Source organism: Engraulis encrasicolus, chromosome 1, assembly GCF_034702125.1.
Source record: "Engraulis encrasicolus isolate BLACKSEA-1 chromosome 1, IST_EnEncr_1.0, whole genome shotgun sequence".
Taxonomy (NCBI): domain Eukaryota; kingdom Metazoa; phylum Chordata; class Actinopteri; order Clupeiformes; family Engraulidae; genus Engraulis; species Engraulis encrasicolus.
This window is the reverse complement of record NC_085857.1, coordinates 28,294,583-28,319,487: the sequence shown is the minus strand read 5'-3', so window position 1 is coordinate 28,319,487 and position 24,905 is coordinate 28,294,583. Positions and strand designations below refer to the sequence as shown.

General features: G+C 42.0%; 1 protein-coding gene and 1 long non-coding RNA gene across 3 annotated transcripts in view; both read left to right on the top strand.

The window, feature by feature from the left end:
- LOC134449623 (uncharacterized) overlaps positions 1-24,905 on the top strand; it is a 93,384-nt gene that overhangs the window by 41,702 nt on the left and 26,777 nt on the right. For both annotated transcript variants that reach the window (XM_063199656.1, XM_063199666.1), the window contains 23 exons: positions 8,848-8,879; positions 9,147-9,244; positions 9,562-9,584; positions 9,732-9,753; positions 10,034-10,061; positions 10,655-10,736; positions 10,934-11,080; positions 11,265-11,476; positions 12,700-12,800; positions 13,107-13,216; positions 13,707-13,871; positions 14,427-14,458; positions 14,734-14,831; positions 15,339-15,361; positions 15,539-15,560; positions 15,718-15,745; positions 16,785-16,869; positions 17,031-17,171; positions 17,545-17,753; positions 20,493-20,596; positions 21,139-21,251; positions 21,473-21,628; positions 24,138-24,346. In XM_063199656.1, coding sequence (XP_063055726.1) covers positions 8,848-8,879; positions 9,147-9,244; positions 9,562-9,584; positions 9,732-9,753; positions 10,034-10,061; positions 10,655-10,736; positions 10,934-11,080; positions 11,265-11,476; positions 12,700-12,800; positions 13,107-13,216; positions 13,707-13,871; positions 14,427-14,458; positions 14,734-14,831; positions 15,339-15,361; positions 15,539-15,560; positions 15,718-15,745; positions 16,785-16,869; positions 17,031-17,171; positions 17,545-17,753; positions 20,493-20,596; positions 21,139-21,251; positions 21,473-21,628; positions 24,138-24,346 — 2,240 coding nt within the window. The remainder of the gene's footprint in view (positions 1-8,847; positions 8,880-9,146; positions 9,245-9,561; positions 9,585-9,731; positions 9,754-10,033; positions 10,062-10,654; positions 10,737-10,933; positions 11,081-11,264; positions 11,477-12,699; positions 12,801-13,106; positions 13,217-13,706; positions 13,872-14,426; positions 14,459-14,733; positions 14,832-15,338; positions 15,362-15,538; positions 15,561-15,717; positions 15,746-16,784; positions 16,870-17,030; positions 17,172-17,544; positions 17,754-20,492; positions 20,597-21,138; positions 21,252-21,472; positions 21,629-24,137; positions 24,347-24,905) is intronic.
- On the top strand, positions 302-6,679 carry LOC134449633 (uncharacterized). Its single transcript, XR_010034977.1, has 6 exons — positions 302-636; positions 955-1,109; positions 2,017-2,079; positions 2,663-2,757; positions 5,756-5,916; positions 6,039-6,679. It is a non-coding gene; the product is annotated as an uncharacterized LOC134449633 (long non-coding RNA).

Genomic DNA, 24,905 nt, shown 5'->3' with positions numbered 1-24,905 from the left:
TATTCTGCGCGCGCGCGTAGACACTGTCGCGCGCGCGAGTTTGCTCTGCGCGCGCGCGCAAACGCTGCCACGCGCGCGCAAACACCGTCTCACGCGCGAGAGGTGACATGAATTTCCTCACGCGCGCGAGCAGAAATATGAATATTTAAATTATCTCCTCCCACTGGTTAGCATAACAAATGAAGCGGAAGTTTGTTTAGTCCATAATAGTTAAACACAGAGAGCTCAGATCTCAATTGTTGATTGACTATCGTTGCTACGGTGACTGCAACTGACCACCTTTAATTGAAACACAACTGAAACGCAACTCACGGCTGCTGCTGACAAGGGCATTCACATATTTATTCGTAAAACCATTTTATTTTTTGGTGGATGAAAACATTGTGTCAATATGCTATGTCTATGTTCGCCTTATTCACCCGGAACGTTCTAAAGACGTTGAGGGGTACACTTCAGGGGTACATTCGGCAACGCACCAGCTGTCATGGCGCCTCACTGTTGTGTGCCCAAATGTTCGTCCTCAAAGAGAAAAAAAAATCCTACCGTGGACAGACTTTCCACCGTTTCCCCAAAGAGCAGGCACTTCGCCGTGGATGTATAAATCACATCTAGAGGGGTCCTGGTCCATATTTCAAGGTAAGATGCAAAATTATGTTCAATCATACGCATTAGCTAGCACAAATAAGCTAGCTCGCCAAACTTGTCATGACTCATGTAGCCTAATGACGCGAATGCCTCGGTGAAATAAAAAATATGAATGTGTAATTACACAACGCTACATTTATATGATATTTCCAGATCGCTATTTCAAGATTAGGCTTTTAATTGTGTGGTAAGCGATCCGATGGCCACTGATTTTGTGCTACCAGAACCAGTAGCGTAGGCCTACTTGTGCCAAAATCAAGTTGTTTTGCTAACGAACTAAAATGCATACCCTGGTATTTATGGTTACAGATCAACGCTGAGACCAAGGTTTGCTCTGAGCACTTTGAGAAGCAGTGTTTTGTAAAGACCACCCGTGTTATCACAAAGCTTATAAAGGATGCTGTGCCAACTTTCGCCTGGACTTCAGAGAGGCCAAAGAGGAGAATCATCATTCGCAGACCGAGGTTAGTTTGTTCAGTCAATATTCAACTGACATGTGTTTAGCAACCCTCTAATAATAATAATAATAATAAACTGAGAATAGTTCGCCATAGAAATAGCCTAAATTTAAATTTAGACAAGACTGGAGAATTAATGTATGTGCTGGAGATAATTGCACCGTTCCGCGGTGTCTCCTTCAAATGAATGGCAAAGTAGCATGATAGCTTTGGCTGTGGGGAGGGTTTTGAACAGGACTGGTCGCGCACGCCGACGCTGTCAGTGTGAAAGGCAGAGAAAAACACGCCTGCTCCTCCCTCCGAGTCCAGTGACTTTTTAATAACTCACTTTTCTAAAGTTTTAACTTGGATTTCTGTCACGTTTAAACGCCACCGCTCCTGGATCTCTCTCTATGCTGTGCCCTGCCTAGTATTTCTGAGTCCCCTGAAATAGGCTGTCTGCATTCTCTTTTTAAATGCACTGGGCCCTTTCTTTCAAATTAGTCAGTTCGTTTCAGATCTTGTCATTTCTGCTATAGGTGACTGCTCAAGATGTGGCTTCCTGTAGTTCAGAGATAGTTTTCAAAACTGCCTCAAGCTTATGTAGTAGTGTTAACAATAAACAGGTGTGGAACATATGGCCTATATTTGAATAGTTGTGGGAATAACTGTGGGAACATGGAGCAGCAAGAATAAGCTGTGGGACCAATGGGCTGTGGGAAACATAGAGCAGCTGACCCCCAACAGGGTCTTCATGGTTGTATGACCTGAATACATTTTCAAAGCGGAGCCACAGGATGCGGACTTCTACTCTTTTCCACTATTAGACGCGCCTTTGTCCTGCACCTGGCCTCAGCGAGGTGGGATGTGCATACTCTTACTTTTATAGAAATGTTGTATATTGACCACTAATTCTGTGCATGCTGTCATACAGAGATGATGACCCATTCCTGAAGTTGGACGCCAGAATGCAGGAAGGTGCTGTTTAAGAGCCTAGGTAGGTATTTGCTCTAAAGACATTTGTCTGCCACAATTTAGGAAACACTGTCAAAGTGTGTGAATGGCGAAGACCAGCTTACAATGTTTTCTCTTCTCTTTTCTTTTGTTTCTGTGCTGTGTGGACCATGTTTGACATGTAAATAGACCACTAGGCTAGTTCAGTTGTTGGCGGTGGATTTATGTTGATTATAAATACAAGTCCTTTAGTAGGCTAGTAGGCTAACTAATTAATGCGAGCATGACCTACTGTGTCATGCTAAACAAGCAGGAAGCTGGGCATTCTTGCCGACTCTGAGAACTATAATACAGGCCAAGTCGTCATTGTTATAAGATGGTAATAACATCATCAAATATTTGCCCTGTTGAATGGATGTACGTTTTTGCGTCACATCCTGTTGATGCTAAAATTATGTGCACTGTTACATCAAGATTCATGAACTTGTCAGCAGTGCAGCCAGCCTTATTTCTATGGCCGTAATGTAATCGTTAACAGCTCTCGAAATGAGCAGACAGCTCATCTGCTTGGTGCATACTCTTACCAATCGGTCTATATTATTCCCTCTTGCATTATTTATTTTCAGGCGGTGGAAGAAGCACTTGCAGGTATGCTACCGACCAGGCTCCTCAACATCAATCCGAGACGGAAGATGAAACGGGATGAAGCAGTTAGATTGAGGTAAACATCTACACACCCCTGTTCAAATTCCAGGTTTTTGTTATGTAAAAAAATGACAGAAAACAAACTTAAAGCTTTAAAAGGGAAGAATAGAAAATAAAAAACTTCTATTAACATTGTTGCATAAATATGCACACCCTTAAACTAATACCTTGTTGCAGCACCTTTGGCTTTTATCACCGCACTCAGTCTTTTTGGGTAAGAGTATCAGCATGGCAAACATAGAAGTGACAATATTTGTACACGTATCTTTGCAAAAAGTACTCCAAATCTGACAGATTGCGAATGCATCTCATCTGCATAGTCCTCCTCAGATTGCCCAACAGATGTTCCGTGTCATACAGGACTGAACTCTCCCACTCCCAGTCCAGGTCTCTGCGGTCTTCTGAAAAGGACAATCTCATCATCCCCCGAGCCAGACTCCGTACTGTTGGTGACAGAGCTTTTTGTGTTGCTGCCTCCACGCTCTGGAACAGTCTACCTCCCAACATACGCCAGGCCCCCACACTGGCTACGTTCAAGAAGCACCTGAAATAACATCTATTCACAGAGGCACAGGGCTCTAAATTAACACACGCCAACCCGCCAAACACGGGTGAAAATTAATTTTGGCCGGTGGAAAAAAATACCTACCCGCCCATTTGGCTAGTAGCGCCCGAGTAGCCTACAGTAAATTGTGAACGGTAAACGGCGGCTTGACAACGATACGGTGAGATTTCCTACATTACCCATAAACACTCCCGTCATGACCCCACCCCACCGTGAGCTTTCCGAAGCAGCAGCCACTACGTGCTGCTGTTGCACGCGCCAGGACAGAACGCATTTCAGAGCTCTTGTGCGCTCACACTATTTTGACAGGCAACTCTCCCCTGCTCCTGTCGCTTTCGCTCCACCACTTTTAACGTCACTATTAGGCCCACTGTTACTATTAGCATTCACCGACACTGACACCGGCACCTTGCTGTAACAGGCTGCCTTTTTAAGCTGCGAGGACCTGAGCGAAGAGTTTCAATAACATGAGTGTTGTGGAACGAAATAGCGACAAGGGCAGAGGAGGAGAACGGGCTGTCAGAGTAGTGTGAGCGTAGCTGTCAGTTGTCTTCTGAAATGTTTTAAGTCCTGACGCAACTAAGTTGGAAAGCCCACGCCATCGGAAAGAAGGGCAGACCTTATGCCCGTGCGAGTAGGCTACGTGCGCTATGCTATGGAAGTAACAAAGGAAGTGAACATTTCCGTGATGTTATTTGCTTTTAGTTAAACATAGCGTAGGCTTCTTGTTATTTTCTTGCGCATGGTAGAGAAGAGCTCCTGGAGGAAATAATGGTGTCTTGGCCTATAGCATCATACTGTAGGCCACATAAACACACAATAGGCACACACGACATCATATCCATTATTGCACAACGTGTGTGTGTGTGTGTGTGTGTGTGTGTGTGTGTGTGTGTGTGTGTGTGTGTGTGTGTGTGTGTGTGTGTGTGTGTGTGTGTGTGTGTGTGTTGATCTCTCCTCTCCTCCTCTTCTTTTCCTCTCATCTCTCCTCCCTCCTTGGAGTGTGAGGTTTTGTAGTGTTTGGCTGTGTGTTTGGTTTAAAGGTCTGTTGTGTGTGTGGCTGGTGATTAATTGTTTTCAGAGGTAAAAATAAGGTAAAAATAAAGCAGAAGTTCAAAAAAGTATTTATAATATGCTTATTATAGACCTAGTAGCCTATGTAGGCCTAGTGTTTATGTGTTGTGGAAATTTGAATAAAATAACCATAATAATAATAATCATAATAATAATAATAATAATAATAATAATAATAAAAACACAACTATCCTAACGCATAGCCTATATTGGCAAGATTAAAAAATGGCTAGTTGAACTTCTGTTTGGCTGGTAAGAAAAAATGTCTACTAGCCAAATTGGCTGGTGGTGGAAAAAGTTAATTTAGAGCCCTGCAGAGGCATATGGTCTTTAACTTCACTGGCCCATCCCCGCCCCCTTTATGCCACTACAATGGCCCCTGTGGAACTGTTCTAAATTCCATGACATAAGCCCCAGTTACAACTGAAGAACGATAATCACATAGCATGATGCTGTCACCTTCATGCTTCACTTTATGCTTGGTGTTACCTTGGCAATGAGGTGTTGTTACCTTTTGTAATTATGTCCAAAATGTTAAACCTCGGTTTCACCTGACCATAATACATCTTCCCACATGCATTTGGGAGATTACAGACGTTTTTTGCAAAATGTACTCCACCAAGATTGAACTTTTCGGTCATAATTCGAAAGGGTATATTTGGCACAAAACATCACCCCAATAACACCATACTTTAAGTGAAGGGAGCCCTGTTGGGTGATCTGAGGAGGACTGACTGTGGCAGATTGCACTCGCAGTCTTTCTGATTTGGAGGGCTTTGCAAAGAGGGGTGAACGAATATTGCCATATTAATGTGTGCCATGCTGAGACTCTTACCCACAAAAGACTGTGCTGTAATGAAGGCCAAAGGTGCTGCAACTAAAGTATTAATTTAAGGGCGTGTACATTTTTGCATTGCATTGCATTGATTAATAGTTTCAATTGAAGGAGGGAAAAGCTGTGAATTTATTTGTCTTTCTGTCTTTTTTTTACATCACAAAAACCTGACATTTGAAGAGGGGTGTGTAGACTTTTGACAGCCACTGTACATATAGAAATTATGTGTTCATATCACTAACCCTCTTGGTTTAGCATGATAATGAAAAGAACTGTGAGCAAAAATGTGGCTAGCAGAAAACCAGAGTGGTTAGTGACTCGGGAAAACCACTCGCCACTGTGGCCGGAGAGCAAAACATTAATGTCGGGGGGGGGGGTTTTCAGTGGACTGTATTATGTGCCAGTGCTTGAGTATTACCTGTTTGATTTCATTTGCCAACAATTAGAATTATTTTACACTGTCTGTACAAGATGTAGAAAACTACTACTGAGCGACAGTGATATGTCATGTTCTTAATACTGTATATCCTGTCATTACAGACAAGGAGGCCGGAAACTTTGATGACCTCAATGACACTGGCTAGGTGAAGGACATCAAGAAAATGGCATCAGGTCACCAGACATCAGCTCATAATCCACAACGTCATCAACCATTTTGCGCCAAAAATGAAGCCGTTCACATACCATGGCATCCTAAGCAGGTAATTTCATACCTCTCAGTAACCTCAGAATGTTGCTGGTGAAAGACATCCCGTTCAATATCACTATTAACAGAATAAACAAAATCATCGCTTCCCATAATTTCTACCACATGTTTCAATAGGCAGCACTACACTACTGTGCAACAGTGAGAGAGAGTGGGCAAGGACAAGTAAAGCGGACCTACACTACAGCAAGACTTTGACACTTCTCCACGTGAGAGGCAGCCATCGCCCCCACCGTTGAGCAGTGTGTACCCAGTACCCCCAAAAGAGGAGATGATCCGACGCCCTCACAGCCGATTCCCAAAATTGTACACAAAAACTCTGTATGGGCAAGTGTGTGTGTGTGTATGATATTGTAAAACTTTTCAGTCCATCTTCTATACTATACAATGTATAAATATACATGTGAAAACCTAAATATGCATTAAAAACCATTACTGAGGTTAAGAAATGCATTATAACAAATACATCTGATTCAGGTGTACTGTACATAGAAATGTCTTTATTTGCCACAAATACATCACATCCTGGAAACCTGTACAATGTGTAGATTCAAAGGTCTGCCAGATCTTTGTGACGGCACAGGATTGCAGTGGAACCCAAACATAGCCTATGAACTCCCACGCCATCTCACCAACTGCCGATATGCAGTATGCCTGAATTTCCTGTACAGCAAAGAAATGTAGAGATTGTGCCTTCATCGAGAATAGGTCATTTGGAATCACAACATATTCAATTTACTTTGTGTGTGTGGTGTAGCTATTGCTGTTATTATTATGTTACTGGTGACCCATTTAGTTGAGCTCAATAGTCTACATGACATCTCTGCACTTGTGTTACCACTATTGGGATTGGCAGCTCCCTAAATGAAAATGAGAAGAACTTGCCTGGATGAAATGTTATGAACTGTGTGCGTTGTGCTGCTTGCTGAAGTAACATGACACCCACATCACCTTCCAGAAATAAAGTGTATACAGGCTACCTAACCAGAGTCCTAGAGACCTACTGCTGCTGTGTGATGAAATCCAGGCAAAGGCCCACCTGCTTTGGCAATTGCTGCAACATGTAAAAAAGGTAGACAGATTAGGCCCCTGTAGATATGGCATGTGTAGATGGATTCACTAAATTCTTTAACCACTTAAATGGCTTGGGTCAGACAAGCTGGGCTGCACACTGACCTCTTCCATGTTGCCCATGTGGTTTCGTTGGCTGTGTGTGACCACCTCCGTACAGGGGCCGCCGATCAGCAACTGAAGGCAGAGTTATTTATTTTTTTAAATGTCTGCACCTTTTTATTAAATATATTGCATTGCACTGGTATTGCATTAAATGTACTAGCCAAGTGACACAAAGAGAGCAGGTAAATACAGTCTATTGATCTGTAGGCCTACCTTTTATATCACTTCTTAAAGATTCAATTATTCAACTCTATATTCGAAGAGGCCGGTATTGCGCTACCATTTTCCATGAACCAGTCAACTTCTGGGAGTCATTGCAGTACTTTGAGAAAGTGATCATACTTTCTAGCCTAATCATTCATTGTGCTTGTATCTGTATTGTAGTGTCATTGGTTATTTACAGTGTGTCGACGCCATCTACTGGATACTCCACGCACGGTTCATTTTCTATCCACTTCATCATTTCATTCCAAAGCACAGAGTGAGCTCTTTGATGCAATGTAGACTAAATTCAGCTAGAGCTCTTTGTGTACACCCGTTGGATCGCTGAATACATAGCCTACATTAAATCCATATATTTCAGCCTCCGGTCTCAAGTCAACTGCGGCCGTCTTGCCCACTCGTCACCAGGTATGGAGAACACGACAGTGGCAAAATGAACGATTGTTCCAACAGATTGCAATAAAGGGTTTCTGATCTGACCGCTTGAATTGACTATCCGGCTCCCTCTTTTATTGCAATGCTTATATCAAACACACTTGAATCCTTATACATTACAAATATCTGACTGGACTGGACCATCGTAGGAAACAGGTAGGCTATGTCTCTCAGTCATGCAGCATGCACGGAGCTGGATTTCAGTGAAACATTGCACTTACAACATGTTAACTTAGGCCTCTATAAACGTGCATTTTGGTCTTCTTTGCAAAACAACTTTGTCATCATGCCAAATACCTAGCCTGCTAATAAGCTCTTAAAACAAACTCCGTCGTGAGCAAAATGAAGCTGACAGGAATAGTCCTAGGATAGGCTACACACGAACCATATTCAGTTGATGAAATGTCTACTCACTTTATTCCTCATCTGCTGTCTGCGAATCTCAACAAGTTCGCCCATGAAACAAACATAGGCTATGTATTAAACAATGTTTTCATAAAAATTGGTAAGAAATAGAGGTAAATGTCCTTGTCAGCAACCTTCAGTCATTCCACTCGTCAGATAACGCGAGTTGCAGTCCCTGCTACATAGCAACGATATAAACAATTGATCTTGATATCTGTGTATGACTATTTCGGACTAAACAAACTTCCGCCTCGCTGGTTATGCTAATCAGTGGGAGGAGATAATTTAAATATTCATATTTCTGCTCGCGCGCGTGAGGAAATTCATGTCACCTCTCGCGCGTGAGACGGTGTTTGCGCGCGCGTGGCAGCGTTTGCGCGCGCGCGCAGAGCAAAATCGCGCGCGCGACAGTGTCTACGCGCGCGCGCACAATGAAATACCTCGCGTGTGCAGTACGTGGCGCTCGTGGACCTTTTGTCCACATAATGACGCCATACAAGTGGCCCTAATACGCTTCCGTAAGTAAGGCAACAGGGAGCTAGTACATAAATAAAAGTTATACATGTAGGTATTGCTTGTTGGAAGAATATGGAAATACCTATTGCCATGACCGTTATTATTCAGTGAAAAAGGCAACTGAATAAAATTTTCCCAATGCTAATAAACATTTCCTTTCCTCATGTTTTAGATCATGATACCTTGTGAAAGCTATGAAACACTGTAAGTAAAATTTGCTCACTTACCCTTCCTTTTCTTAATTGTTCCCCTTTGCAGCTATGAGAAGTTGTATCAGACCTTGTCCTGCAAGCCTGACCTATGTATTCTAAATGCTGTAGATTGTTGGCAGGTTGGCAGATGAGCGGTTGTCCATTTGGACAAAATTCATAGCAAGTAAACAAATAGTAAAGCATTTTAATGATTAATTGACAACATAAACCCTTACTCTTCTTAATTTAAACTCTTCAATTTAATGGTTCTCCTCTGCAGTTTTCTGCGGCTGTATCAGATCTTGCCCTATGAGCCTCGCCAGACTGAACCGCTAATCTGGGCCACCATAGACGACCTCATGCAGACAGCACCCAGAGGTAACGGCTTTCATTTAATACCTGTTTAAGTCTATGATGCTACGCAAAGGAAACCCAGACAAGTGAATTAGCAAGGCACTAATTGGAAATTGTATCAAAATCGAGTTTATACTTAATATTGACTTATTATTTACAAAAAAGCTGCCAAACTGACTGTTGTAATGTTACTTTGTGCAGTACGGCAATGTTGCATTTTTCAAACTCATTGTTCGTGTTGTTAGTTTTCACAATTTGGCTATGTAGGGCTATATAGTTGTTTGGTTGAAGGGAGTTTAAAAGAGACTTTGCCTTTCTCTTGTTCTTTCTGCTTTTAACAGACTGCCTTCCCGTGGACTTGATTGTAAGTTCATATACATCATATCGATTCGCATATTTAAAAAACAAACACAAAAATTGCCGTATTTGATATGTAATTGATTATTAAATGTACAATTACTTAGATTATGATTTATAATGTAATCACCACTTGAATTCTTTTCATTTCCAGTGTCCGATCACCCCATTTAATGGTACGCATGCTAATATCATTGCTTCTACATTACACTGAAATAAATACACTGAGAGGTTTGCATGCATACTTTTGCAGTGGTTGCATGTTCCTTCAATGTATTTCTGGCCGTGCTATATGAGCTACTGTAATAGTTAAAGAAAGTTAAAAATGTCTGGATCAGCATTAATAACCGTTAAAGATTTGTGTCATTATAAAGTGTGTTGGGGTCTGTTGAGGCCATTTAAGAGTCTGTCATTCATTTTTGTGGATATTAATATTATGCTTTTTTGAACTGACAGACACAACAGTTTGCCACGATGTTGACAGGTAAGTGTTGTAAACTAAGATAGTAAAATTTAGACAACCTGTGGTTTGGGAATTGTTTCCTTAGAGATGGTTATAAACAGGAGCGCAATTATTTGCGCTCAAGGCAAGCCCCGATGACCCGCCTTCCAGTGTGGCCCCGCTCCCAGCAAAGACAATTACTAAATTGATGAAAAAAATACTACACGTAGGCCTACTGTAATTTGTCAAGAGCTGGGTTTTGCAATGCCCCTGCCAGTGGGACTGCGATGGTTGTGAATTTTGATGAGCCAAATAGATTTGTGCTTCTCTGATGAACAGTAGACAATTTTTTAGTAAATTAATTTTTGTAACTTAATTAGTAACTTATTAACTCTTTTTTTTGTAACTCTTAGAAACTTGTTTTTAGTAACTGAACTTAGTAACTTAATTAGTAACTTTTTACATTTGTATTGGACTGTGCTGCCCTAACAGCTTATGGACCTAGACGACTAGACTCTATAGGCCATGTTGTATTTGCGTGTCTTTATTGTGCATTTACATGTGGATTGTGAGAAGTATCATGCAAGACAAATTTCTGTACAAACAGACAATACAAGTTTATCTTATCTTCACAGTTCTGTGCTACAGAGCCACCTGGTGGCTGGGAGTGGAATGGCAATGTGCAACTTCAGTGTGGAACAGTACGCTTGTGCTGATGTGAGTGTAACGTCTGTAATTAAGTTAAAATATGTATTTAATAATTATATGTTAATATCAGGCTGGGTTCAGTTGTAGCCTTTATATATCCATGCATATGAATTCACGGTTTAAATTATTGTTTTAATTTTTGCCCATTGTAAAGCTGGGAGATTTCATACGTAGTATACATTCACTTCATGTTCTCCTCTGTATAGCTGGGAAATGTATCTGCTGAGTATCTGGCCTCCCTGCTGAAGTGTAAGCTGTCTAGCGACATGGCCGTCTCCAAGGAGGCGTGGAAGCTGCTCCTCACCAAAGCCTCTGCCGTGCTGGACCAGGCTCTCAGCATCCTCGCAAACATGGTAAGAGGGATTTCGTTCACACACAGTACGTTAATGTTACATTTTGGTGAGGTTTTTGGATGGGGTAAAATCTTTTTCTGTCATCCCACAATTTTTTCTCTCTGTCCCTGCGTGCCTTACCTCTATCTCTCTTTTGCCCTCTACATATATTACTTGACCTGCCTCTGTCTCTCTCTCTCATCAGTCGGTGGCGTTGAACGGTCCGTCGGTCCCTCTTGTTCTGGACGTGATCAGGGAAATGCGTTTGGACCTGCTGGACCCGCAGGAGCTGAACCATATGGGTGTGCTCTCATCCTGGCTTGGCGGCCATCTTGGAGCCTTCCTGCCATCGGCTTCGGGCATCTTCCTGAAATGCCTCGGCAGCAGACCCCTCAGCTGCGCCACCTACCAGCATGTGTGAGTATAACATGTTATACATCAGTGAAGATGATCATTTATTCAGCTGTACCACCTAAAAGCTCAAGTGAGTAGCGTTTCAAGTCTTCACATAAAGGAAAGGTCAAGGTCTAGGTCATGTGTAAGTAGCATGGTCAGATCATATGTAAGTAGCATGGTCAAGGTCCTGTGTAAGTAGCATCTGAAAAGATTAGCACTCTTTCAGCATACACATAGCAGCATGTGTAGTAGTATAAAAGATTTTCAATATGGTAACCAAGATAAATCGTTGTATGTGTCACCAATGCAACAAAGTTTGCAGCTTCCTAAATTGACGTGACTTTTCTCTTCGGATTCCTTTCATTCTGAACCTTGCTGGTCTCCAAAACGCTATAGCTGCTCATAGAGATGCAGTTTTTTATCGTCTGTTAGAGCAGTGTTTCTCAAAGTGGGGCGTAAGCCCCCCTGGGGGGGCGCGGAGGCATCACAGTGGGGGAGCGTGTGACATCTGATTCTTATTTTTATTTTCCCCCAAGGAAATGATTTCTTGTCTTGCCAATAGGCCAATACGTTTTAAGCATCATAAGCATAGTTATAAACATTGTATTATTAATTCTCATATAGGAAATGAACACAAATCTGCATTCCACTGTAGTCCCTCTTTGTTTTATCTCACCAGTCACTTTTCCTTTAATGCTGCACAGCGCAGAAATCGTAAAAGTAACATACTCCAAAATCTGCCTATCCAATCCAAAGGAGTGTGCTCAAGTTTGGTCTCCTAAGCGGGCATTGTCCGATCCTTACTTCTTGTCTTTCTGTGGCATTTGGTGACGGCTTGCATAAGATGTGGGCTACTGCAATCTATAGGGAACTCCATTTACTCTCAACCTCAAGTCTCCAAAGGTCTCCTAAAGGGGCGTTCACCTGATGTCGCATGGATCCAAGAAACAAACGGACTTGATGTATCATCATTGCTAGAGCCTTAAGTCATATTCATTCTGGAAGAAACTCCTCCTTATCAATTGTCTGTGGTAGCATATCTTCATGTTTGAAAAGATTGTTATTCATTCAAATGTCCATATTTGAAGATACAGGATGTTGGTATTATTTTTTTTCAGCAATAGAGATTTGGTAGGGTAAATGTCTTTTTAAGTTTTAGGCTCATTTTGCTGTGGGGTATTGAAGATGTCTTCTGATATTTGTTGTCATTCATTTTTTCATGTATTTTTTGTTGCGTCTGTTAGGATGAGCCAGTTCAGCCATGTCTTCAGTCAGATGGACGATGGCCACAGAAAGATGGTGCTGAAATACTTTATCCGTCCCTTCCTGTCCAGTAACACAACAGGTGTGACATCACTTCCTTAATGACTTAATTTCCTGTTGATCGACTGGATATGAACTTAATTTCATCATCAGTTAACAGATTGAAAATTGTGTCTGGTTTGCCAAAGTTGGGAAATATTTAGGGGTCTGTGAGATATATTCTGCACAGTGTAGGTTGCGTTTCATGCTGAGCCTCTGTTATAACCTCATTGTCACCAAAATGGTAATGACAATGCCAGTTAATCCTTTACTTAACCCAGTAAAACATAGCTCCTGTTATATATAAGCTGTTACCAGAATGGCAATGTGTTGTGTGTTTTGTCTCCAGACGGGTGTGCCTCCAACGACAGTGCAGTCTGGCTGCAGGAAAACTTTGGCCCGTTCTCCGTGTTCACACAAGTTGCTGAGCTGGTCTCCCTCAACCCACAGTTCAACCCTGTACGTCTGGCACACCATGATCATAGGATGTGTTAAAGAATAGCCTGGATGTTTTGTTGCCTTTTCCATCAATTGTTTATTAAATGTTCCTATCTGCTTCTTTTTCCTCCTCTCCTCTCCTCTTTCTTCCTCCTCTCCTCTCCTCTTTCTTCCTCCTCTTCTCTCCTCTCTTCTCCTCCTCCTGCTCTCCTATCCACTTCTCCACCTGCTCTCCTCTCCCCTCCTCTCCTCTCCTTTCCTCTCCTCTCCTCTCTTCCTCCTCCTCCTCCTCCTCCTCCTCCTCCTCCTTCTCCTCTCCTCTCGTCTCGTGTCTTCTCCTCTCATCTCCTCTCCTCTCGTCTCGTGTCTTCTCCTCTCATCTCCTCTCCTCTCCTCTCCTCTCCACCCCTCACCAATCTCACGTCTTTCCTCTCCTCCTCTTCCTCTCCTCCTCCTCCTTCTCCTCCTCTCCTCTCCTCTCCTCTCCTCTCCTCTCCTCTCCTGTCCCCAGGTAGTGGTGGTGGAGGTGTTGTCTCCTCAGCAGGTGGCTGAGCTGTTGGTGGTGCCCGTGCCCGGCCTGCCTGACAAGGAGCAGGTCATCAACAGCGTCTTCGACCACCTGCAGAATGACCGCCTGCCTCAGGTGTTGGAGAATGTGACCGCCCTTACCACAACGGTAAGCAGAGAGAGTGACAGAGACAGCAAATACAAACAGTACACTACACAGTGTTTTTTTGTTATTTTGTCGCTGTGCAAGAGAATAGGATCAAAAAAACTCTTTGGAAAATTTGAATTTAATGCTGGATGCTGTAGTAGTGCATGACGTAGCATTCAGGCTCATGAGATTTTTCGTTTAAAAAAACAACATGTTGGTATGTAAGAGCCAAATGCAAGATGAGGGTCTTCTCTTACTGTAAGGGAGAAGACCCTGAGGCTGAGATATTTAGGCTTTTATAAGCTGACTGTATATTTCCCCCTAAACAGCTTAAACATTTAGCAGCCTTTTTATGCAGGTGTTTCAGGCATTAATGGGTTCCTTTGGAGTTTATTTGGCCTTATTCCATATGTGTTGTATTAACACAGTTGCTGTGTAGGCCTGGTCCGAGTTCGATTTAGCTTTGAAAAACCAGCCTGTTGTACTTAGTTGGGGTTTTTTTTGTAGATGGCTTGGCTTGATGCATTTGATATATGAGTCTTCCATTACTAATGTGGTAAAATGCATCTCTTTCAGGTTCCGCTGGATTGCATATCATACCAGACCTTGTAAGTGTATGCCAGCATATATGCAAATATGTAAAACTTGATTGTAAAAAAAATGTCCCCATATACAAAATGTCCCCATAACACGCACACACACACACACACACACACACACACACACACACACACACACACACACACACACACACACACACACACACACACACACACACACACACACACACACACACACACACACACACACACACACACACACACAGTGCTCTCATGTTAACCAGTGTCCTTACTGTATGTCCTGATGTGTTGTGTGTGTTCAGGTTTAACCGCATGGATCAGCTGATTCCTGTTGTGTCAGTAGGGGTGGAGATGGCCATCACCTCAACCAAGACTACACTCCTTACCAGAGTACCGCCAGGTACACATTAGTTTAAGTTACATTACACAACATGTCATTTTTTTGTCATTTACATGCAGAATTTATGCTTCCCCTTAATAAATGTTATCTTTCTCATGAGTACTTACCACCACCACCAGTTTCTAGATATTCATTATGACTGGGAAAATTAAAATTATCTTCTTAAAATTAACTTCTCTATGCCCACCATTTTGAATTTCTCAGTACTAGACCTGTCGACAGGCCCATCTGCAGTAAGATGCTACAACTAAATCAGCAACTAAAATTATACTTAAAGTATACTCTACCTTTAAAGGTGCACCTGTAAGAAACTGTGCATGATTTTGCATGTTTCTATGTTATTGTGTTGATTATAATAGTTTATTATTATCTAAAAATCCATGCCATGCCATTGATTATTTGTTCAATTGAAATATAAAAGCATGTGGCCTTTAAGTGTTTTGTGTGCAGCATGGGGGATTGACGGTCACTGCTGTTGAAGTTTTAACCCTCTTTTCTCATCTCTAGGTTGCGTAATCTACAGTGGAGAGGTAATAGGTTTTTTTTTATTTTTATTTAGATCAGACCTCCAAAATATTTAGTCTTGAAATTACTCCCTGCATTGAGGGCTTGTTCTGTTGTATTTGATTAATTTAATTGAAAGTCTTGCAAAAATAGCAAACTTTGTTTCAATAAAATGTTTCTTCTCTTTGTCTTGTTTTTAATAGTGCAATGTCACTCCAGTCAATGGTAAGTGTTTGAAGATATTACATTTTTTTCATGCTTCTAATCTAGAAATATTCAAAAGTTGATGAATATTTTGTTGCTTCATTCCACCACAAAGCAATACTTAACCTAATGATGGATTTAAAAATCTCTCTTTTTCAATAAATCTATTCTTCAACAGAGACTGAGATCTGCCACAGTGTCGACAGGTGCGTAACCCTTAATATAATGACTAAAGCAATGCATAATTGCAGCAGTCCATCAAGTCACGTCATGTCCGATGTATTTTATTAATGCAGTCCACCATTTCTGGAAATGTGTTCATTTCCCACCTCCCCTCAAGTTTAAAATGAGTTTTATTTCATTTTCTGACTCTGTTGATAAAACTTGTTCGTCCAAGCTAGCATGTATCATGAACCGAATTTTACCAGCTAGCAGCTAGTGGCCCTGTCGTGCCGAAAAGCGAGTCCCTGCCAGAACACGAGTGCCTTCATTGAAACCAATGGAAACCAATGACCAATTTTTCAGATATTTTTTACCCATTTTTGCAGACAAATCCGACACAATTTAAGATGGAAAGCCTACCAATAAAGCATCTACATTCCATCTGAAAGTATTACAAAGAGCTGGTTACATTTCCATAAAATAATCGAAGAATTGTCATAACAAATGTTACGGTTTCATTCAAATAGCTCATACTAAGTGGAGGACGAATAATGTTTCATAAGCATATTTTTAGTTCATAAATTAAGTAATTCATTCTGCAAAAATGAGTATAATTTTCTCTCAAAAAATGTCATTGGTTTCAATGAGGGCACTCGTGTTCTGGCAGGGACTCGCTTTTCGGCACGACAGCCCCGTTCGGTTCAGCTATACCCGTATACAAACATGCCAGGGGTCCCTCTGCCACCTCTGATTCGTTAGAAACTTCTGTCACTCAAAAAATATGTTCTGTGGTTTGCTGCTTAACATCTTGCACCTCCTCACAGCGCGAATGCTCGTAAACGGGAAACTTATCTTTACATGCTAGCTTAGAGGTAGCCTACATCACCAATGTCAGAGAATGGCAGGGAGAACAGGGGAACGGTAAAACTCAATTATTTGAGGTGGGCAAGGGTGACATTTCCCGAAATGGCAGACTCTTATTTTAAAATGATTCATGAATGCCATTGAATAATAATGAGATATGTTAATATTCTTAATATGTGAATAATAATATGAACAATAATATTCTTCAATGTGAATCAGCGCTGGTCTTCAGAATCTCCTGGACAACCACCAGATATCCTCCTCTTTATGCTCCTTCAACATCTCACAATATGCCTGCGCTGAGGTACACTCGCTTGTTTTATGCATTTTTACGTGTACCTTTCACGAAATGTCTTATTTCTACATAAAGAAGCTGGGGGGGATGGCCCTGCCCAAATCATACTTTCCTCTTGGTGTGTGTTGGGGGCAGTTGGTGTTTTAAATAAAAATTCTGCTTTCCTGTAGCTGTCCGCTTTGACGTCTGAGGAGCTGGTGACGCTGTTGAATTGTAAGATGAGTGAGGATCATCCCAAGGCAACCTGGAAGCTGTTCATCACCAAAACCAACCACATCCTGGGTCACGCCCTCGACCTCTTCTCAAACACAGTAATATGCATTGTCATTTATTTTCTTTTGGTTGTTGTTTGTGTTTCTTGTCAATCTTGTTTTTTGTATGAAAGAAAAAAAAAGACAAATGTGATTGATTCACATCTCTTTTTTGATTCGTTTGTCTCTTGGCATTTCAGTAACATTGTCACAGTCAGTTGCTGTCAGCTGTCTATCACCATTTCAATGTAATTCTAACCAGAATGCACCGTAAATTTCGCATTGCAGACTGCGCAGATGTGCGCCGTCCCAGACTTTACCTTGCTAAAACTTTGCAAAAACTTTGATTGAAAATTTACACAAAATGCAGTAGTGTATGTACCTGTAGAATTATTGCTGCATTTAAATTAATTTTGTAATATTCTTGTTGCAGTCTCTGTCTGCCGGTGCTGCTGTGCCCCACGTCTTGGATGCCATTGCAGAGTTCTCTTTCAGCAGTTTCAGCACTGAGCATGTGCAGGACGCGTCCTACGTGCAGCGCTGGTTACAGACGCGTCTGCGGCCCTTCCTGCCGTTCGTCACCCCATCCTTCCTGTCCTGCCTTGCCACCAAGAACTTCACCTGCCAAACCTTCCAGACTGTGTACGTAGTACAAACATTACATATACACAGTACATGTAAATATATCACATAGTGCATGAATTATATGTACATGTAGTTAGCTAGTTACATACTCCATGCTTACTGTCCTGCCTTGCCACCAAGAACTTCACCTGCCAAACCTTCCAGACTGTGTGTGTAGTACAAACATTACATATGCACATTACGTATGGAATAGCGGCCGACGAGGTGTCCCGATATCAAGGGAAATAATGGACGAGGTGGAGCGTTCTAAACAGCCCGACGGCGCAGCCAAGTCCATTTTCCCTTGATATCGGGACACCTCGAAGGCTGCTATTCCGCTTATCACCCGGTTACCAGCATTCAAGTATTAATTTATTAATATGTTGATCTAAGGCTTTGTGAGAAAGTACAGTAGATTCACCACTGCGCTTGGTACGTTGCTATGGGCACCACTTCATAATCTAGTGAGACGCGCCTCTATCGTAGGCATGCAAGGACGCGCGCAGAATGTTGGGGTGACTTGACAACCAAATGCGATAGAATTGACAACTGGGTTTTTGACTTGACAACCAGATGCGATAGAATTAGTAACGGGGTCTTGACTAGACAACCAGATGCGATAGAACTAACGATGCGGTCTTGACTAGACAACCAGATGCGATAGAACTAGTAACGGCACTTCGCCAGAAAGTTAGAAAAGAAGCAACTTGGACGCCCGCACGCCCGCATGACATCATAGGTGTCCTGCTACCGGGGAATAAAGGACACCTGCTCAGCCAATCAGAAGACGTTCCGTCTGCTCACTGGGTGATAAATGCAAATACAGTCCCAGGAAAAAGTTTGTACACCCTTTGAAATTTCTTACATTTCTGTCAAAATTGATCATAAAACATGGTCTGATCTTCCCGGAAATCTCAAGAAGGAACAATCAGAGTCTGCTTTAATTAATTCCACCCAAACATTTACATGTTATCATATTTTTATTGGTCATAAGGCCATAACATTCACAGGAGAGCAGGGCATAAGTAAGTACACCCTTGCATTAAGTAGGTTTTAACCCTCAGTTAGTTGCAATATTATCAACCAGACTTGTCCTGTAGTTGCAGATCAGATTAACAAAACAATCTGTTTGTATCTTCTCTCCCTCTTCTTTAGAGAAGTGCCTCTCGTCAGCAAGGTTTGTGGGATGTCTGGAGTGCATAGCTTTCTTGACTTCATGCCATATAATTTAAATAATTTTTTGTCAGGGTTTGACTGGGCTATTTCAGAATGTGTATTTCATTATTATGAAGCCATTCTAAAGTCGATTTGCCTCTAAAGTATGGGTTGTTGTCACATTTCAGGACCCATACTCTTGTGTTCTTCAACTCTGTGACAGACTTCCTCACGTTTTTTTTCTGTAAAATATCACAATAAACTTGAGTTCATTGTTCCACTGATAATAGCAAACTGTCAAGGGCCTAAGGCAGCAAGGTAGCCGCATATAATGATGCTCCCGCCACCATACTCAGAAGAGGAGATGTAACCAAGAATAGCTAAAAATGGGATTCATTCTGCCAATCTAAAATTAATGGGGTTTCTGTCCAAAAAAATATTGCACTTTTGAGGTTTGCGAAAAAGCATTTATATGCTTCATAGAATTACTGCAAAATATTCTGTAGACCAACGTTGAAACCAAAGTTGAATTGTTCAGGGGAACACACAATGTCATGTTTGGAGGAGAACTGGAGAACCACACCTTCACCAAAACATCATTTCCACCTTTGATTATGGTGGCGGGAGCATCATTATATGCGGCTACCTTGCTGCCTCAGGCCCTTTTCAGTTTGCTAATATCAGTGGAACAATGAACTCAGAAGTTTATCGAGATATTTTACAGAAAAAAAAGTGAGGTATTCTGTCACACAGTTGAAGCACACAAGAGGATGGGTGCTGAAATATGACAACAACCCATACTTTAGAAACAAATTGACTTTAGAATGGCTTCATAATAATGAAATAAACATTCTGGAATAGCCCAGTCAAAGCCCTGACAAAAAACAATCGAGATTATAAGGCATGAAGTCAAGAAAGCTATGCACTCCAGACATCCCACAAACCTTGCTGACGAGAGGCAGTTTTCTAAAGAAGAGGGAGACCAGATACATCCAGATTGTTTTGTTAATCTGATCTGCAACTACAGGAAACATCTGGTTGAGGTTATTGTGATTAACTTAGGGTTAAAACCTATTGAATGCTAGGGTGTACTTACTTATGCCTTGCTGCTGTCCTGTTAATGTTTGCATCTTATGCCCAATAAAAATATGATGTAAATGTTTGGGTGTACTTAGTTAAAGTAGAATTTGATTGGTCTTTCTTGTGATTCCCGTGAAGATCAGACCATGTCTTGAAAATTTTGTAAGAAATTTCAAAGGGTGTACAAACCTTTTCCTATGACTGTATATCACATAGTGCATGATTTATATGTAGTTAGCTAGGGACATACCCCCCTCCTCTCCTGCCTCGCCAGAACCTCCAAACATCACAGTGCAGCATAAAGTAAAGTAACATCATATTGAAATAAAGCTTCAGCTGTCACACATATCAGACAATGCATGTATGAACATCACATCACATAGCACAGGAGGTATAGTTAGACAGTAATATACACGATCCTCTTCCTTTCTTGCCTTGCCAGCAGCTCAAGTTAACATTTTATAATCAACATAAAACAACAATTGTTTTCATTGTATTTCTGAATTCCTTTATTGTAACTAGTGTGCAGGCTATGGGACAGCAGTATGAGCAAATGGACAACTCCACCCAGATAAAGGTCTACACGGACTTCATCGAGGTCTTCCTCTCAAACAAGGCTGACGCAGGTTTGGGATTTGTCTTCTTCTGCTGGTTAGAAGACTGTTACTTGACAGTTTGGATGTTCGACAATTTAGGATGACTGTAGATGAGTTACTTGAGGAGGATGAGGAGAAGGAGGAGGAGGACGATGATGAAAGGACACTGAAGATTTGTAGTATTGTACACATGTTTGCATTCCTATAATGATAATGACAACAACACACTCTTGCTGGTTGTACTGCTGGGATAGGGATAATGATGATGATGATGATTATATGATCACGATGATGCTGATGATGATGATGATGATAATGATAATGATGACAGTGACGATGATGATGATGTCAATGTCGATGTCGATGTCGTTGTCGATGATTTGTTATACACACATTCTTGCAGGTTGTACTGCCGGCGTAGGGATAATGATGATGATGATGATGGTGGTGGTGATGATGACAATGTTGATGATAAAGATGATGATTTGTAATATTGAACACACACACACTCTTGTAGGTTGCAATGCTCTTGTTGTTGTTGTCGATGATTTGTTATACACACATTCTTGCAGGTTGTACTGCCGGCGTAGCGAACAGTGCTGATTGGCTGTTGAAGAACTTTGGGCCGTTCTCAGCTGCTGCCTCCGTTGTGGACATGCACAGACTTCATGGCAGCTTCAACCTGGTACACACACACACACACACACACACACACACACACACACACACACACACACACACACACACACACACACACACACACACACACACACACACACACACACACACACACACACACACTGTCCACAGACATCCTGGTCCTGTCCAGGTTATAATGTGCATATAGTAATTACGTATGTATTATTTAGTGTTAATACTGTTCCCTTCCTGTTCTCTCTCCCCCAGATGGAGGCCCTGCCGCGTCTGACTCTGCTGCAGCTGCTGGAGGCGTCTGTGACTCCCGGACTGCTGAGCAGTGCAGCCCAGGCCACAAGCCTCTTACAATACGTACCAGACCACCTACTGGTCGAATACTACACCAGACTGGCCCTCGGCGCACAGGTATACACTATAACACCAACATGTCGTCATGTATTGGGTATAGATGACATGCTGCTGATTTGAACCAACTATCGCGTGTGTCCAGTATGCTTTTGCAAGTTAAGGCGTGCTCCACAATGCCCTGTGACAGCTTAGGTTTAGGGATGGTTTTGGTTTAGGTTTGGTTTGGCCTTGACTTCAAATGGCGTCGCACCAACACACCGAATGCACTAGCGTGCAATACACGTACATATGCTAAAACATGATGACAGCCTCATAACACACACACACACCACACACACGCACACAACACACACAAAACATTGCGTTCTAAGAGACACCGGATCTACTGTACAAGTATTTCTGCTTGCTTTATATTTTTAAGCTTGCTAAGATTTAATCTTTTGCAGTGCATGACATATCAATCATTATTCTCTGTCATGAATTGCTCATGCTTGTCTCTTTCATATCTAGAGACATAAATCTTCCTCCTCTATCTTTGACTACTAATGTCTGCGCCTCACATTCTCAAAACATATCAATCACCTGCTAATGTGTATATGTATTGCACTGTTCCAGGGCGTATCTATTGCTGCTGTTATCCACTGACAGGGGCGGAGTGGCCCACCTTTTCCCTCTTTAAAAAAAAAAAAAAAAAAAAAAGCGAACAACATGGTTTCCTAACCAAAAAGACAAAAGCCACGAAATCTGCAGTCGTACTACATGTGGACATTAGTGTTGTCAAAATATCAACCTGAAGTGGAGAATTGTAGCCTACACCTTGATGAAATGCACAGCCAGTGGTGTAGTCTACGTAAAACGCAGGTATACGCACCCATTTCAAAATTTCAGGGATTACAGTATACCCACTTAAAATTGATTGATCCATTATTTACAATAGCACAAATATATACAGTATACACACATCAAAAAATGCTCAAATATACAGTATACCCACTTCAAAAAGTAGACTACACCACTGGAGCCATCATCACAGTCCAAAGCATTCATAGGCCTACTAGGTTAGGCTACATCAGGCTACTGTTCCATGCAAATGTGCACTCCACTGTCATTTTGACAGTTTGAAATTGAAATATCGTTTAAGGAAGACAGGATGAGCATGGGCACAAAGTTTTGAGTGTGGGGATTTTTAGAAGAGTAGGCTTACAAAATATAGTATAGTAGCCTATAGCTTACAAAAAGTCTGTCTACATTGTGCAATAAACCCACCATGCAGCAAATAAGCCAAACCTAGCTACTTCAAAGCACAACCATAAGTCAACAAAATGTATAACCAAACGGTGTAGGCCTACCTTAAAACGCTGTCTTCGTCGCAGCAAATGTCTTTGTTTCTTGCAATCACTCTACTTTAATCCACAGCTTAGCCTACACACCCAGCACTGGTCACATCAGAATCTTGTTTGGTAATTATTTTGTTCCATTTCTTCAGACATAGGCTGCATCCTAAATGTACCACATATAAATATATGTATGATAATAATATTATTTCGACTATAAGGAGATATACTGGTAGTTCTTACAAATCAAAACAAAACCCATTGCTTCTGTTAGGTGCAGTTCTCTTCCTTACCACTTGGTGGAGTCTGTTCGTAACCCAAGTCAATAACCACAGAGCAAGTGAATCTGGACTGGAAAGACTGTAAACTGTAACAGTCGTGTGGAAATCGGAAAATAAATCATAACTTATTCATATTTCCATCCTTTGGTAACCAATCTAAATATCACAGGTTCTTCAATACTGAAAACCAAACTGTGTTAGGCTACTAAGATGCAATCTACGGCGTATGAAAATTATCAGTAGAGAAGGGGTGTGGCCAATTTACTGTTTGACACCGTCAGTGAGGTATTGCCGTCTGGTATACGGTATAAATACTGGCTAGTCAGCTGAGGTAACATACAGGGAAGTGAAAAGTGGGAAGTCAATAGCCTCGCGAGCCATCCTACGTACTTCCGCCAAAGGATTGGCTCCACTACTGTAGTCTGGCCGTGCTTCTCTGTGGAGTGCTTGCAGCAGTAGAATTTTGATTGCAACGCCCCCCCAGAAAACAGCCAATAATCGAATACGCCCCCCACGTGGGGACGAAAGGGGGAGAACGCTCATGACAATGACGTACACATCTGCGCCAGAGCCATTGGTCTGCGCTATGTTGTTGTTGAGTAACTGCCAGCGATTGGGTGAGAGGTGTCCAATAATTTCAAACTATAACTGAGTGCAAACTTCCTGCTTTCTACAATCGCTTCAGAGCAAACAAATGCCAGACCATAAATACGAAATGAAATGGTAGTATTATGGGATGGTCAGGACCAGGCTAGGAAATCAATGCATATAAGTACAATTTCAATATATCAGGGCTGGCTAAGAACGCAGCGTGGCCGGTTTGTTACATTTCACGGCCGCGGCCCACCGGGACAAGTCCCCGATCTCCCGACGGCCACTCCGCGCCTGTCCACTGATATTATTACTCCTCCTAGATTATTGACTGATAATGTCTGTTTCTCCCATGTTCAGGACGTATCAATCCCTGCCCCGATCCGCTCGGCGATGCTGCAGAACGTGTTTGATCGTGCCAACCTGTCTGATTCGTCCGTGCCGGACGCTGACGTCCTTCTGTGGCTCAACGACCGCCTGGCATTCCTGCTGCCGGACCTCGTGCCAAATCAAGTGGCGCCCTATTTTGACATCATCAGGCTGCGACAGTGTGGCACTAGCCAGCAGGCGTAAGGAGCAGACACACATTTGCACATAGAGAGATATACACAGTATATACGTACATGCACATACGTACACTTACAATTACGATCATTTACACAAACAACACATCACATGGCGCCCTATTTTGACATCATCTGGCTGCGACAGTGTGGCACCAGCCAGCAGGCGTAAGGAGCAGGCACAAGCGTGGACACACAGGGACATGAGTAGCATATGTGTATTCCAAAACTATTTTACCATAGCTTCACCATAAGTTGTCTCACCATAGAAATGAATGGGGTAGTTCTTAACAGCTCAAATTGAGGGTAAAAAGCTCGCACATCCAGGCGTCTGACCTGGGAGCAGGAACAATAAATATCCAGATAAAAAAAGAAGAGAAGTCCACTACAACCAGGATTTCATGCTCCCAATTATTTTTTTATTTTCTCCGTGACGTTTCGGGTAGAACCCTTCTTCACACGTCACGGACAAAATAAAAAAATAATTGGGAGCATGAAATCCTGGTTGTAGCGGACTTCTCTTCTTTTCTTATCTAGTTCTTAATAGCACCAGGGCGGTTGTGTG